The sequence below is a fragment of the Nematolebias whitei genome, chromosome 1 (assembly GCF_014905685.2).
Source record: "Nematolebias whitei isolate Nwh7 chromosome 1, NemWhi1, whole genome shotgun sequence".
In the NCBI taxonomy this organism is placed as follows: domain Eukaryota; kingdom Metazoa; phylum Chordata; class Actinopteri; order Cyprinodontiformes; family Rivulidae; genus Nematolebias; species Nematolebias whitei.
The window spans coordinates 59,502,717-59,514,984 of record NC_056498.1 but is presented as its reverse complement, the minus strand read 5'-3'; the positions used below and the strand labels follow the sequence as shown (position 1 = coordinate 59,514,984).

General features: G+C 39.1%; 1 protein-coding gene across 1 annotated transcript; it reads left to right on the top strand.

The window, feature by feature from the left end:
• The first annotated feature begins 127 nt into the window (after positions 1-127).
• Positions 128-11,571, top strand: LOC119412609 (atlastin-2). The gene is made up of 13 exons (XM_037679645.1): positions 128-247; positions 511-723; positions 2,182-2,316; positions 2,410-2,514; positions 2,618-2,668; positions 2,751-2,807; positions 3,588-3,680; positions 3,810-3,948; positions 4,065-4,192; positions 4,524-4,580; positions 5,535-5,606; positions 6,507-6,938; positions 11,282-11,571. Exons 1-13 carry the CDS (start codon positions 152-154, stop codon positions 11,399-11,401), a joined length of 1,698 nt encoding a protein of 565 aa, XP_037535573.1. The 5' UTR covers positions 128-151; the 3' UTR covers positions 11,402-11,571.
• Positions 11,572-12,268: the final 697 nt, after the last annotated feature.

Below are 12,268 nucleotides of genomic sequence, written 5' to 3'. Positions count from 1 at the left end.
CTTCAACTTTCTAACTTTGTACTTGCAACAGGATTTTCTTTGTAACCGGTGCAACTTTGTTTTCTCTTTTTGCATTATTCTGTTATCTAAAGGTTGTAAAGACATGAATAATGCCCCCGTTGCACCACACAAGCCGACGCTTCCTTTAAAGATGACTGAGGGCCGCTGTGAAAATAAGTTTACTGAAAACTCAGGCTTTGGTGACAGCCCCATCCCCTCACCAGACGAAGGCATCGAGGAGGATAAGGTAAAGTTTTATCTTCCTTTGCACTAATAAGCATGTGGACGTATCCTGTTTGAAGATCCTTTATTACCTTTTTATTGCGTTCAATTTTCATTTGTATAGTTGAAAAGGTATTTTGAAGGTGAAAATAAATCTGTGATGATTTATTACTTTGTTGGATGAGGTAATTTTTTGTTTGTTTCCCCTCTGAAACTAGCAAACTGCAGTTTAGTCACATGAGCTTCTCTTGGTGTGAGTTCTGATTGACTGGAAACCTGTCTCTCCAGGCTGTGGTGGAAGAGGAAAAGGCCAAACCCGTCCCGATTCTTTTGGCCAATTTAGACGAGCACTCATTTCAGCTGGACACTTCTGCGCTGGAAAAGATCCTGCTGCAGGATCACGTGAAGGACCTGAACGTGGTGGTCGTGTCTGTGGCCGGCGCTTTTCGCAAGGGCAAGTCCTTCCTGTTGGACTTCATGCTGCGCTACATGTACAGTCAGGTGAGGCAAAGTGTTTATTAGAGCACATGATTTAAGAGTTAATTTAAAATAAAAACTCAGTTTGGAGTCATTTAAGTGATTTTTGTTTCTGTTTGCAGAGCAGTTGTTTTAAATCATCCATATTTACCTTAAAACATCGTTCAGTTTCAAACCCAAAGTTGATCATCATAAGAACTGAAATCAGACCTGATTTCCTTCTTTATGATGATTCATTTCACAACTATCTGTAAAATGACTGTTTCGCCCGTCTTTAAATTCTGAACGGTACTTTCTGAGAATGTGTTTACGAGAGCTGAGTAAACACAAAACGGCTCCTCCTTCCTCTGAGCTTTATAACTGTGGAACACTTGCCGTCAGCTGATACTATAAAAACAGGTGGACTCATGAACAAGCGCAGCAGATGAGATTACAGCTGGCTCTCACATGTGTTGGTCATGAGCAAGTTTATTCTCATCCGAGGTTCTTGATTAATTTAAATTTTAAACTGTGGACCACGGGTGTACACCAGAGTAGTTTTAACTAGTCTCACGCTACAAGAAAGGAGAACTTCATCATCCTTTTTTAAATTAAATATTTTTAAATTTTTTTTAAATGCACAATCCTAACCATAATCTGTCACACGCTGTCGTTCAAACTTTCTGACCGGAGCCACCCCAGGATCACTTTACACTCACATACACACTCTTGGACACAACAGCATTCGATGAAGAATGATGTGTGAGTTTACAGCTGTCTCTCCCAGCTGTTGGGCCACACACAGATCGCCTTGCAAGTCTCTGCATGTTTTTCGTTGACGGTGTTTCATGGAAAAACTGTTAATGTTATGAAAAGTATTTTACAAGTGCAGACAACTTTCACAGCAATGATTTGTGGGAGTTGTAATGAAGTCATTATTGGGTGTATTATCAGTTCTCATGAATAGTTCCTAAAGAAATGAGTCTTCATGTCATCAAACGAGTTGCACTGCATTGTTTTACTGAACAGGAGTCAGACTTCAGTATACGCTCTGACTCAGATCTGGTACTTGCTTTAAAAACACCATTTTTATTACCTTTTTTAATTAGCAGCTTTTCTCACACGTCTGGAATAAACGCAGAAGGTTCAGTTGATCTAGTTTGAAGATGTTCACGCTCAAATAGAAATGTTTTGTGAGAGGAAGATGGATGAGATGAATAATTTTTAAGTTTTATTTTTCCCCTCGTCTTTTTTTAACCTTTTGTTACCCAGTGGTTTGTTTAAACCGGCTGCTGCAACAAACAGTTAATATATAAATACGTTTTTGTCAAAATTGTACCATGTGATGTCAGGATAAATTATGACCTTGACCAAAAAGTGCACTCTCCATCGATGGATTCAGCTCTTTCAGAGTGAAGTTTGTCAAATGTTGTCTAATAATAGAAGAGGTTTTACATCTTAACAAATCTCCATATTTCCCCCCCCCCCACAATCCTCCTGCAGCAGAGTGACTCATGGATAGGAGGCGATGATGAGCCCCTGACAGGGTTCAGCTGGAGGGGAGGCTGCGAGAGGGAGACCACAGGAATTCTGCTCTGGAACGAGGTGTTTGTGGTCGACAAGCCTGACGGCAGCAAGGTCGGATTCTCCTGGCGTACTGATCAACATCTATAATCTTTTTTGTTGATGAGCTTTTGACAAAGCAGAAACTCACTCTGGCTGTTGTTGCAGGTGGGTGTGCTTCTCGTTGACACTCAGGGAGCATTTGACAGCCACTCCACCATGAAGGACTCTGCCACTGTGTTCGCCCTCAGCACGATGACCAGCTCTGTCCAGGTGACATTTAAGTGTTTTGTTCTGAAAAAAAATTGACCTTTCTGTTTTGGTAACTAAGACATTTGCATGTAGATCTATGCTCACATTATGTGTTTTTTTCCAGGTGTTTAACTTATCACAGAACATACAGGAGGATGATCTGCAGCATCTGCAGGTTTGTGTCTTTTTTTTTCCCCTCATTGGAATGTTGCATTGTTTACTGTTTTATAATGATTTTAATTTTTTTTTCTTTGAAGCTCTTTACAGAATATGGCCGGCTGGCAATGGAAGACATTCACCTGACACCTTTCCAGGTACTGCCAGTTTTTAATGACCATATGCACATTATTCTAACATGTGTTATATATGTAAAGCTAAAGAGGTTCAAGGTTCTTTATTGTCATTTGCATCACATGTGGTACATGAGGTGAAACGAAATTGTGTACACAAGGTCCCAGTTACACCCAAAAATAGCAAAAATATAAAGTATAAAAATAAACAGTGTATAAGGATCTAAGATATACACTAAACACAAATAATGTAAAATAATACGTTATATTAAACAGCAGCCTGAACATGAGTCTGTAGTGAGCAGATGGGTATGAATACAGCAGCTTAGAGGCAAGAGATCAGCAGCATAGATAATCAGCAGCACATATAAGTCGAAGATCAGCAGCATGGATAATGAGCAGCACAGAAAAGTCTCAGATCACCAATTAAAGTGGCATTACAGTAATTTTTATTTTCCTTACAGTGATTTTCCTGGTTAGGGATTTATGAGGTCTGAGTTTTCCAATTTCTTCTGCCAAAATCGTACTGGTTTTGTCTGTGACTGTGAATCAGATGTAAGAGACTTAATTGATTTCTGTGGTTGGGTCATTTGCCAATCTGTGGTCCAATTAGTGCAACAATGCTGTGTGATCAATAAACATGGCCACTACATCATCTAGGTCGTTTTAAACCAATTAAGTTAGTCAGGACAAAATGTGCACATAGAAATTACAATTCATTAGCATATGATGCATTTTCCTTTCTTTATATTGTTAAATAAAACAAGTGACAACATGCCTGACCATTTTGTGTTTTTGTTTCAGTCCCTAATGTTTCTGATTCGAGACTGGTGTTATCCTTATGATTATGAGTATGGACTGGAAGGAGGAAACGCTTTCCTGGAAAAAAAATTACAGGTGTTGTTCAGATAAAGTCGAGCTGAAAATGCACACTTGTTTTGGCACTACCAACATACGTGGTGGTATGCAGTTACGTACACGAGGACAAAGAAAACCTCACACCTGGGCTGTTTTTATTAATTGCAGGTTAGAGAAAAGCAACATGAAGAGCTGCAGAATGTGAGGAAGCACGTCCATTCCTGCTTCTCTAACATCAGCTGCTTCCTGCTGCCACATCCTGGCCTCAACGTGGCCACAAACAAGAACTTTGACGGCAGACTGAGAGGTGAGACCAAAACCCCACACCTGTACCAACGATGCAGTGTAATAGCTGTTGGCATGCCAGGATATACGGTAACGGCACATGTCAGAAGTGTAACTTCTGGTTTTTGTCTCTTTCAGACATACAGGAGGATTTTAAAACTGAGCTGGCCAAGCTGATGCCTCTCCTCCTGGCCCCAGATCGATTAGTAGAAAAGGAGATTGCCGGGAAAAAAGTCACCTGTGGGGAACTTGTGGAGTACTTCAGGGTGCTGCAGCATTTTTAAGACATTTCAGTTGTTTGATACACACATTTCATACCTGCCATACTGGTTTAGTTGTCTGGCTAAAACAGATACTGGTAAATGTTTTTGTCTTCATTTGTTGGGATTGTTTATTTTGCGAAACCTAACTTCCAAATTCTTATGTTGTTCTCGGCGCAGACGCATAAGAAACGTATTTAAACACACTAACAGATATTAACAATAAATAGTTTTTGCATTTGTAAAAAAAAAATAAAAAATCGAGAAGCTATCAGTCTTGTAATTGAAGTTTGACTCGTGTGTGTAACGTTTGTCTTTTGCGTTTTCGTTCTTGCAGTCCTACATAAAGATCTACCAAGGTGACGAGCTTCCTCACCCAAAGTCTATGCTGCTGGTCAGTTGATGCATGTTTTACTAACTTTATTTGGGATTTGTTAAGATGTTTGAACGTTCTGCCAGTTTCTACAACAGATTAATTGACTGCTAAGATGTTTGGAATAGTAGATGTAAATTATCTGCTCATCTTTCCAAGCAGGGATGGGTTGTGGCTTCTTAGAAAAACATTTCTCATTTCAAAGTCCAAAGAACCTGGTTCTTGTTTCCGTATGTTTATCTCTTTCTCTGTGAGCTGTGGTTATTTCAGCAGGATGATGCCAGGCCTCATTCTGTACACCTTGGAACAGCTGGTCTTTAAAGAATCAGTGCGTTTGAAAAACTGATGCAGAATAAAAAATAAAAAGTAATCGGACATAGACGGAATAACCGTTGATCTAAAATTGCGTTTGGTCATAGTTAATCCTGATTTTTCTTGCAGAACTGTTGTCCTTATATCTCACAGACTCTTTAATTGAAAGAAGGATAATGAAGCAGAATACTAAACGTGTTTCAACATTAAATTTTAGGTGTTATATCCTGTAAAATACATGAAGTTGGGTGTGGCTGCGACTAGAAAAAAAGCAGATAACACCCCACTGTGTGTGTCCTCAGGACCCCCTAAAAATAAATAATTTATGATCTCAATATGACCTTCCTGGTTTAACAAATGACACAAAATTATTTGACGATTCTGAAAATATTTTTTGTCTTTTTTTAGGTTCAAATCATTTAATTATTATTAATATGTTTTAATTGAAATGGGTTATGTACCATATAGTTTTTAGATTTAATTTGTCATTGTAATGTTGGCTAGATAATTAGAGATACTTTTTTTTTAACATCAACAGGGTAAGTACACGTTTTCCAGCCATACCCACAAACATATGATTAAAAATGGCTTGCATAATTAATATTGCAGTAAAGTAATAAAAAATAGTTCAGTGTTATCTCATCACCTGTTTCTTGTTTTCAGGCAACTGCAGAGGCCAACAATTTGACAGCTGTGGCAAGAGCCAAAGACTCGTATAACAAAAACATGGAGAAGGTAAGAGAACTCTTTATTTCACCATATGTCAAAATAAATTAGAAAAATCTCAATGAATTTTGAAGGCTAGAACTCTCCAGGTGTTTTTGTAGAAAAGCAGGAAGTAAATTCATGTTGCATGATTAAATTCCATAAAAGAAAGTGTTTATCTGTTGAAAGAAACGGACATTAGTCTCTCCTCAGGCTTCATTTAGACAAAGTGTATTACATCACTAAAGTCCTCTCACTGTGTAACTTGTCTCACAAAATGAAATCACAGCAGCTTGCCAGTTGTGTTGCGGTTTAAAATGTTATGAAGGTGAATGGAAGCTGCTGCAAATGCCACTTTTCTTCATGTTTAATCACATTAAAAAAAAGTCGTAGTCGTGTGAAATTAGACGGCACTACTGGAAGAGCAACAGACTTTATCAGATGAGAAGAAATTAAACTCTTAAAGCTCCATTTCTCAAGCATGTTTTGCCATAAGAATGTACGTAAAATTAGATTTGTTGTTCAAATTAGGGGTGCACCCATTGCAGTTTTCTGGCCGAGCACCGATTTCTAAAAAGTTTGAACTGCCGATTCCAGTTTTGGCCGATACTGATATTGTTTTATAAGCGACATTGTTGTAAGTTCACAATGTACCTTCAAATTTCCAGTCTTATTTTATTGAAAAACATTCCCTTGAACAATATCCTAGAAACAATACAAACTGGTTTTAACTGGCCATGAGGCAGTGCTCTGAAATATAAATGAAGTTTAGACAATTGTTGTTAAAACGACAAAATATCGGTAAAATTGGTTTCTTGTGCAAGTATCGGCCGATTTCCCCAAATTAAGGAAATCGGGTGTCGATTTATCGGTGCACCCCTATTTCAAATGCCACTGGAATCTCTTCCACTCTGTTGTTTGTTCCAACAGGTTTGCGGAGGGGGCAGGCCCTACATGGCGCCGGCTGACCTGGAGTGCCACCACAAGGAGTTGCGCGAAGAATCTGTGAATATTTTCCGCTCTGTGAAAAAAATGGGCGGCGAAGAATTCTGCCAGCGCTACCAAACACAGCTGGAGTCTGAGCTGGACGAGGTCTACGGCAACTTCGCAAAGCAGAACGACGGCAAAAACATCTTCTACGTGGCTCGCACCCCCGCCATGCTCTTCGTCGTCATGTTTGTCACCTACATGATCTCTGGCATCACGGGCTTCATCGGCCTGAGCACTCTGGCTTTGCTGGCTAATCTGGTGACGACCGTGACGCTGCTGCTGCTCTGCATCTGGGGATACGTGAAGTATTACGGAGAGTTCCTGGAAGCAGGGGAGTTGATAGACCAGCTGGCTGATGCACTCTGGGAAGAGGTGAGCAGTGTGTTATTATTATTTTTTTTTAATTCTATAAATGTTACTACATGAAAATGTTGATATTTGTAATGGTTCAACTTAATTGGAAGTGCTTTAGGTGTTCAGATAGGTAAGTGTTTGCGCTTTTGTTCCTCGGATACAATACGTTCCGGTGTAGAAATAATAGAAAATTGTTATTTAGAGCTGCAACTACAGAGTAACAATTCACCAAGTTTTAAATTGGACTTTAAAATGTCAGAAAATATCAGTATGACTTCTGATGCTCTGCTAATAATCATCACAGTAAATTTTATTCTTTGATAAAGCGGGTAACGCTGACAGTCTTGTATGTTTGCATCACATGTCCAGTTTGTTCAGGTTGAAACCAGTTTAATTTTTTAGGTCATTTTTTTCCCAGCAGAATGAATTATTAGTAATTTGATTGCCACCTATTTGTTCTTTTGTGTAATATCTAGTTGTTTCTCTTAGAATATGTTGTGATGCACACTTTGTCGTGCTCATTGCTCTGTAGTGTTTAAGTTACATATAGAGCTGGGCGAGATATCGATATTTTCAAAATATCAATATAAAATTTTTTTGCGATATAAGTTGAGACTATCACGATATAAAACAATATAGTTTTATACTTGAAAATCCTCCTGCTGTCTTTCTCCCACTCGGCCCCCCTCCTTCTCCCTCCTTGAACACAAACCCAGCCCCTCAGCCGCTCCGCTCCTTCCTGCTTCTATAGGAGGTGGGTGGAGATGTTTACCACAACAAGTAAACATGGGAGATATGAAGAGCAGCTGCTGCTGAGGGAAAAAACAATGTTCTTTCGGAGCTAGTTTGGATTTAGATTGTCAGATGAAGGGCAGAAAAATGATTTTTGTAGATAATGCTGAAAATGGTCCTGACGTAAGGTCGGAACTACAAATCTTTTTCACCATTTAAACAGCGGAAGTGAAGTATGAACCGTGAAGCTGTTGTTGATTCCTATAAATATTTGGGTGTCTTGGTCGACTCACATCTCTCTTTTAAGCTCCATGTGGAAAACCTAGTAAAGAAACTGAAAGTTAAACTGGGTTTCTTTTTCAGAAACAGATCCTGTCTAACTCTGAATGCTAGGAAACACCTTGTATCTGCTATTTTCCTCCTCTCCATTGACTATGGTGACATTATTTACATGAACGCTCCTACAAGAACCCTGCAGATGTTGGATGCTGTCTATCATGGTGCACTAAGATTCAGAACTGGCTGTGATTATCGTACCCACCACTGCACCCTGTATTCATTGGTTAACTGGTCATCATTAACTTCACACAGACTCTCTCACTGGTACATTTTCATCTTTAAATCACTTCTTGGTCTGTTGCCTTCATACATCTCCTCCTACATGTCTCTGCGTGAGTGCAGCTACAGCGTGCGCTCTCAGGACATTATTACCTGCAGTGTTCCCTCAGTGAGGACTGAACTAGGCAAAAGGGCCTTCTCCTACTCCGCTCCTGTTTCCTGGAATATCTTACAAAAAGATCTGAAGCTCTCGACCTTGACCTCTCTAAGTGGCTTTAAGAATCTGTTGGACTCCTGGCAGGGACCAATGCAGACATGTTCCTGTTTTTAGTTTTCTATAATTGCCTTATAATCTAGCTGTTTGTTACTGTTTTTGCCATCTTATTTGTTTAAAAAAAAAAAAATCTGTATGCCTTTTTATAACTGTCCATTGTTGTCACCATTCTTTGTTGAAATCAGGTCTCTCTTGTAAATGAGTCCTCGAGGCTCAATGGGATTTACTTGTCTAAATAAAGGTTGAATGAATTGAATGAATGAAAATTCATGGATGGGACACATCAGAGGCAATGAGTTCAATGTCTTGCTCAGGAACACTTCAGCATGTGACTGCTGGTGGAATCGAACCCCCAGCTCTCCTATTGGAGGAGACTGCTCTAGCCTCTCAGCCACAGCTGCCCTCAGCTGAACAGGATTATTATTTAATATATGTAAATAAATGTCTAAAAAATAAACTAATATATGTAAATAGTAAATTTTTTAAACATTTATTTTGTAGAGTTCCAGCTGTTAATAAATGTGCCTGTGTGACAACTATGACAAAGCTTTGACTCAGAAATATATTTTTGTTATTACTTTATGGAAAGAAAAAAATAGAGATATATATCGTATATCGCATTTATAATAAAATATTGAGATGTTAATTTTGATCCATATCACCCAGCTCTATTTATATACATTTATGCATTAGCAATAGTTTATCTGTTATTTAACTTTTTTCCTCTAGGATTGTAAGACACGTGTGCAAACACAAACTTGTGCTATTTCAAAAAGCTGTCAAATGATTCATAATAGTTTTACTTTTTGTAAGTTGACAACAGGCCCTGTGATGGACTTGCGACCTGTCCAGGGTGTACCCCGCCCCTCGCACAGTGATTGCTGGACATGGGCACCAGCGACCCCCGTGACCCAAAATGGAATAAGCGGGTAAAGAAAATGGATGGATGGATGAAGTTGACAACATTTTTTCTTATTAACTCTTAAAACCTAAATGTTTTAACGGTCCTAAACTAAAAGTAGACGCTCCTGATATTCTATATTTATGTCAGACACAGTTTAGAAAATCTGTCATCTTTTTAATTGGCATAAACGTTAATTATCAAATGGCTTGTGAACATGTTTGCACCAGAGGTAAAGCAGATCATTTTCCTTTAAGCGCGCCACAGACTGTGCTGTTTGCTCATCTGTCAAAAATCACACCAGCAGTTTCTTCAGGGTTTCTCTGAAAATCTGACGGCTCCTATAGTCATTACATAACATTAGCCTTTCTGAAGTTAGACTTCAGGTCTGAAGCAGTCTGTCCACAGCTGGAGCGCCCCTCATGTCTTATCACCTCCTGTTAAAGCTCGCCTGTCAAGCCTCGTCTTCACAGCCGTTATCCGTCTTCCTAAGTCCGTCAGATTATGGTTTCATGTCATGGTTCAGAGCTCCTTTCACTTAAACAGCCAATGCTTTCTTCATTTCAGCTGTTGCACCACCTGGCTGTACTTGAGGAGAACATGAAGTCTCACAGTAGGCCTGTCGCAATAAACAATTAAATCAATTAATCCCATGATAAATGAAAATTATCGACCTCATTTTCATTTATCAGCTTCATCGTTTCTTCGTGTCTCTCTCTTTCTATTGAAGACACTGGATGACTAAAGGCTCAACTCCGGTGCTCTTCACTGACCCCTCTGTTAACAGAGTTCACTTTTGGCACAGCATTAAACGTGACGCATGAAACTTGGTTTGGCTTCGTGTTGTTCCTCCTCACTCTAGCAATGTTTTGAAGGAGCACACACCTTTTTATTAATCACAGGTGCGATAAATTAGAGAAGTCACATGACTCACAATAAGCCAATAAAAATAAGCCAATAAAAAAAAAAACAATTCTAAACAAATGAGAGCATCAAAAGACAAAAACATTCATAATGTCAACACCCTCCCTTTCTATTTTTTCTTTAAAGTCCATTTTAACCGTCCAAAATCACGTTTTTGGATTGTTAAAAGCAGCTAAGCTGAGAAGCTAAGCTAACAGGCCAACCTCGGGGAAAAACCTCCATCTTGTCAAAGCTCCAAAATTCACAGTTGAAACTCATGCCTTTGTGTAAAAAATGTTTCTCTGCAAAAAGAAGCTGAGAACTTGTTTACAGTTGTTTTTTTTTGTTTTTTTTATTAAAAGCTTTGTGTGAAAAATGTTATGCTAAAGAGCTCAAACAACACTGAGCGTCCGCCGTTTTGAGAACCGAAATTATTTCTTTGAAAACACTTGTTGTATTTAGCCCAGTTTTATGAATTATTATCCAAAATTCTACTTTGGTCGGTTAGTGAAGGTTTGTTGTAACATAAAGGAATTCATTATAGCTATATTTTTGTATTGTACTTAATTTAGCTAATTTTGAGATTATTTTCACATTTTTTGCTGTTAAACCTAAACATTAGGTTTAAAAAGTATCACCATTAAATCTAAAGATCTACATCTGCAGCAACTTCTTCAGCCTCTGGGTCAAAATCATATTAATCTTTAATTGTAGTTGAGGGCTGCACAAAATCAATCCAAGGGCCACAAATGGCCCTAGGGCCGCACTTTGGACACCCCTGCACTAAATCAACATTTTATAGAGGAAAGCATCAGTTCTGTTCTTTAAATGTTTTGTTGATCTTGTTCTTTCATTTTCTTTCTCTGCAGTTCGAGGATGAGAATTGTTGTCACGCTAAATTCAGTTTTTTTTTAGTTTTTTTTGTCGTCTCGTTTCATTTTGTCTTTGCTCCGGACAGTTTTGGAGTAACAATGGTCTTTTCCTCTCCTCCAGGTTCTGAAGTCACAAATTGAACATTACATGAAGGACAACGTCAGACAGACAGTGGTGAACTCAATCAGAGCCAGCCTAACAGAAACGGGCTCCAAGCAGACCAAGTTAAAGACTCAGTGATCCTCTCCACCACCCCCCATCGCCCACATGCTGTCCAGCTGTAGAACTGTGGACTTAGTTCAACACCAAAGCTGACCTTTTCTTTTTATTTAATTTTTTACTATTTTTCTCTGGACGACCTCTCTTTGCTGCCCTGGTTTTGTCTGTAGCAGACTTGCAGCCCCCCCCCCCCCCCCAGTGCCTCGTGTTACCTGCTGCACCTTCTTGAAGACGAAGCAGAGAAGCTTTGACACACGTAAGCTGCAGTCGCTACAAGATTACGCTGCTGTTCAAGGAAAACCGACACCTCCGACAGCCGCAGCTCTCAGACGTAAGCTGAACCTCTTTAAAGCGCATGTGATTATTTGCCTTAAGGCCAGTTCACTTCTCATTCAGACTGATGACAGCGGTTTCATTCTGTCAAAAACTGATCATTAATTCTTGAGTTAGAATCAGTTGAAGTTTATGTATAACTGAATCAAAAGCAAGAAATGAAAGATCCTTTTACCTTTGAGTTTTCAACACATACCAGGTTTAATTCAACTCCTGGGCTCAGGTTGCTTCTAGAGATGAGGCGTTGTCTATTTTATGTTTGTGATAAATAACTAAAGAGCTGCTTATAAGTTTAGATCGTTTTAAATGTTTTTATCGTAGAAGCTTACGAAGCCTTTGAAACGGTCTCGTCTCGTGTCAGACCTGCCAAGCGTTCAGCTCTGCACGTTCGGAGCCTGGTCTTAGAAGTCACTCATTTTAAACATTTGACTTTTATCCACGCCTCTTGTTGAAGCTGCTCCTGCTCTGCTGGAGGCCGTTTTAGGAGCTCCAGCTCAGATATTCATTCATGGTTTGATTTGTTGCGTTTTTACGATGAAAAATCTTTGTTCAAAT

Excerpts from the sequence above, each read along its gene's own strand:
- LOC119412609 (XM_037679645.1), top strand. The coding sequence starts at position 152 with ATGACTGAGGGCCGCTGTGAAAATAAGTTTACTGAAAACTCAGGCTTT. Across the intron at positions 2,515-2,617 it reads CGATGACCAGCTCTGTCCAG|GTGTTTAACTTATCACAGAA; the intron begins GTGACATTTAAG and ends GTTTTTTTCCAG. Across the intron at positions 5,607-6,506 it reads ATAACAAAAACATGGAGAAG|GTTTGCGGAGGGGGCAGGCC; the intron begins GTAAGAGAACTC and ends TTGTTCCAACAG.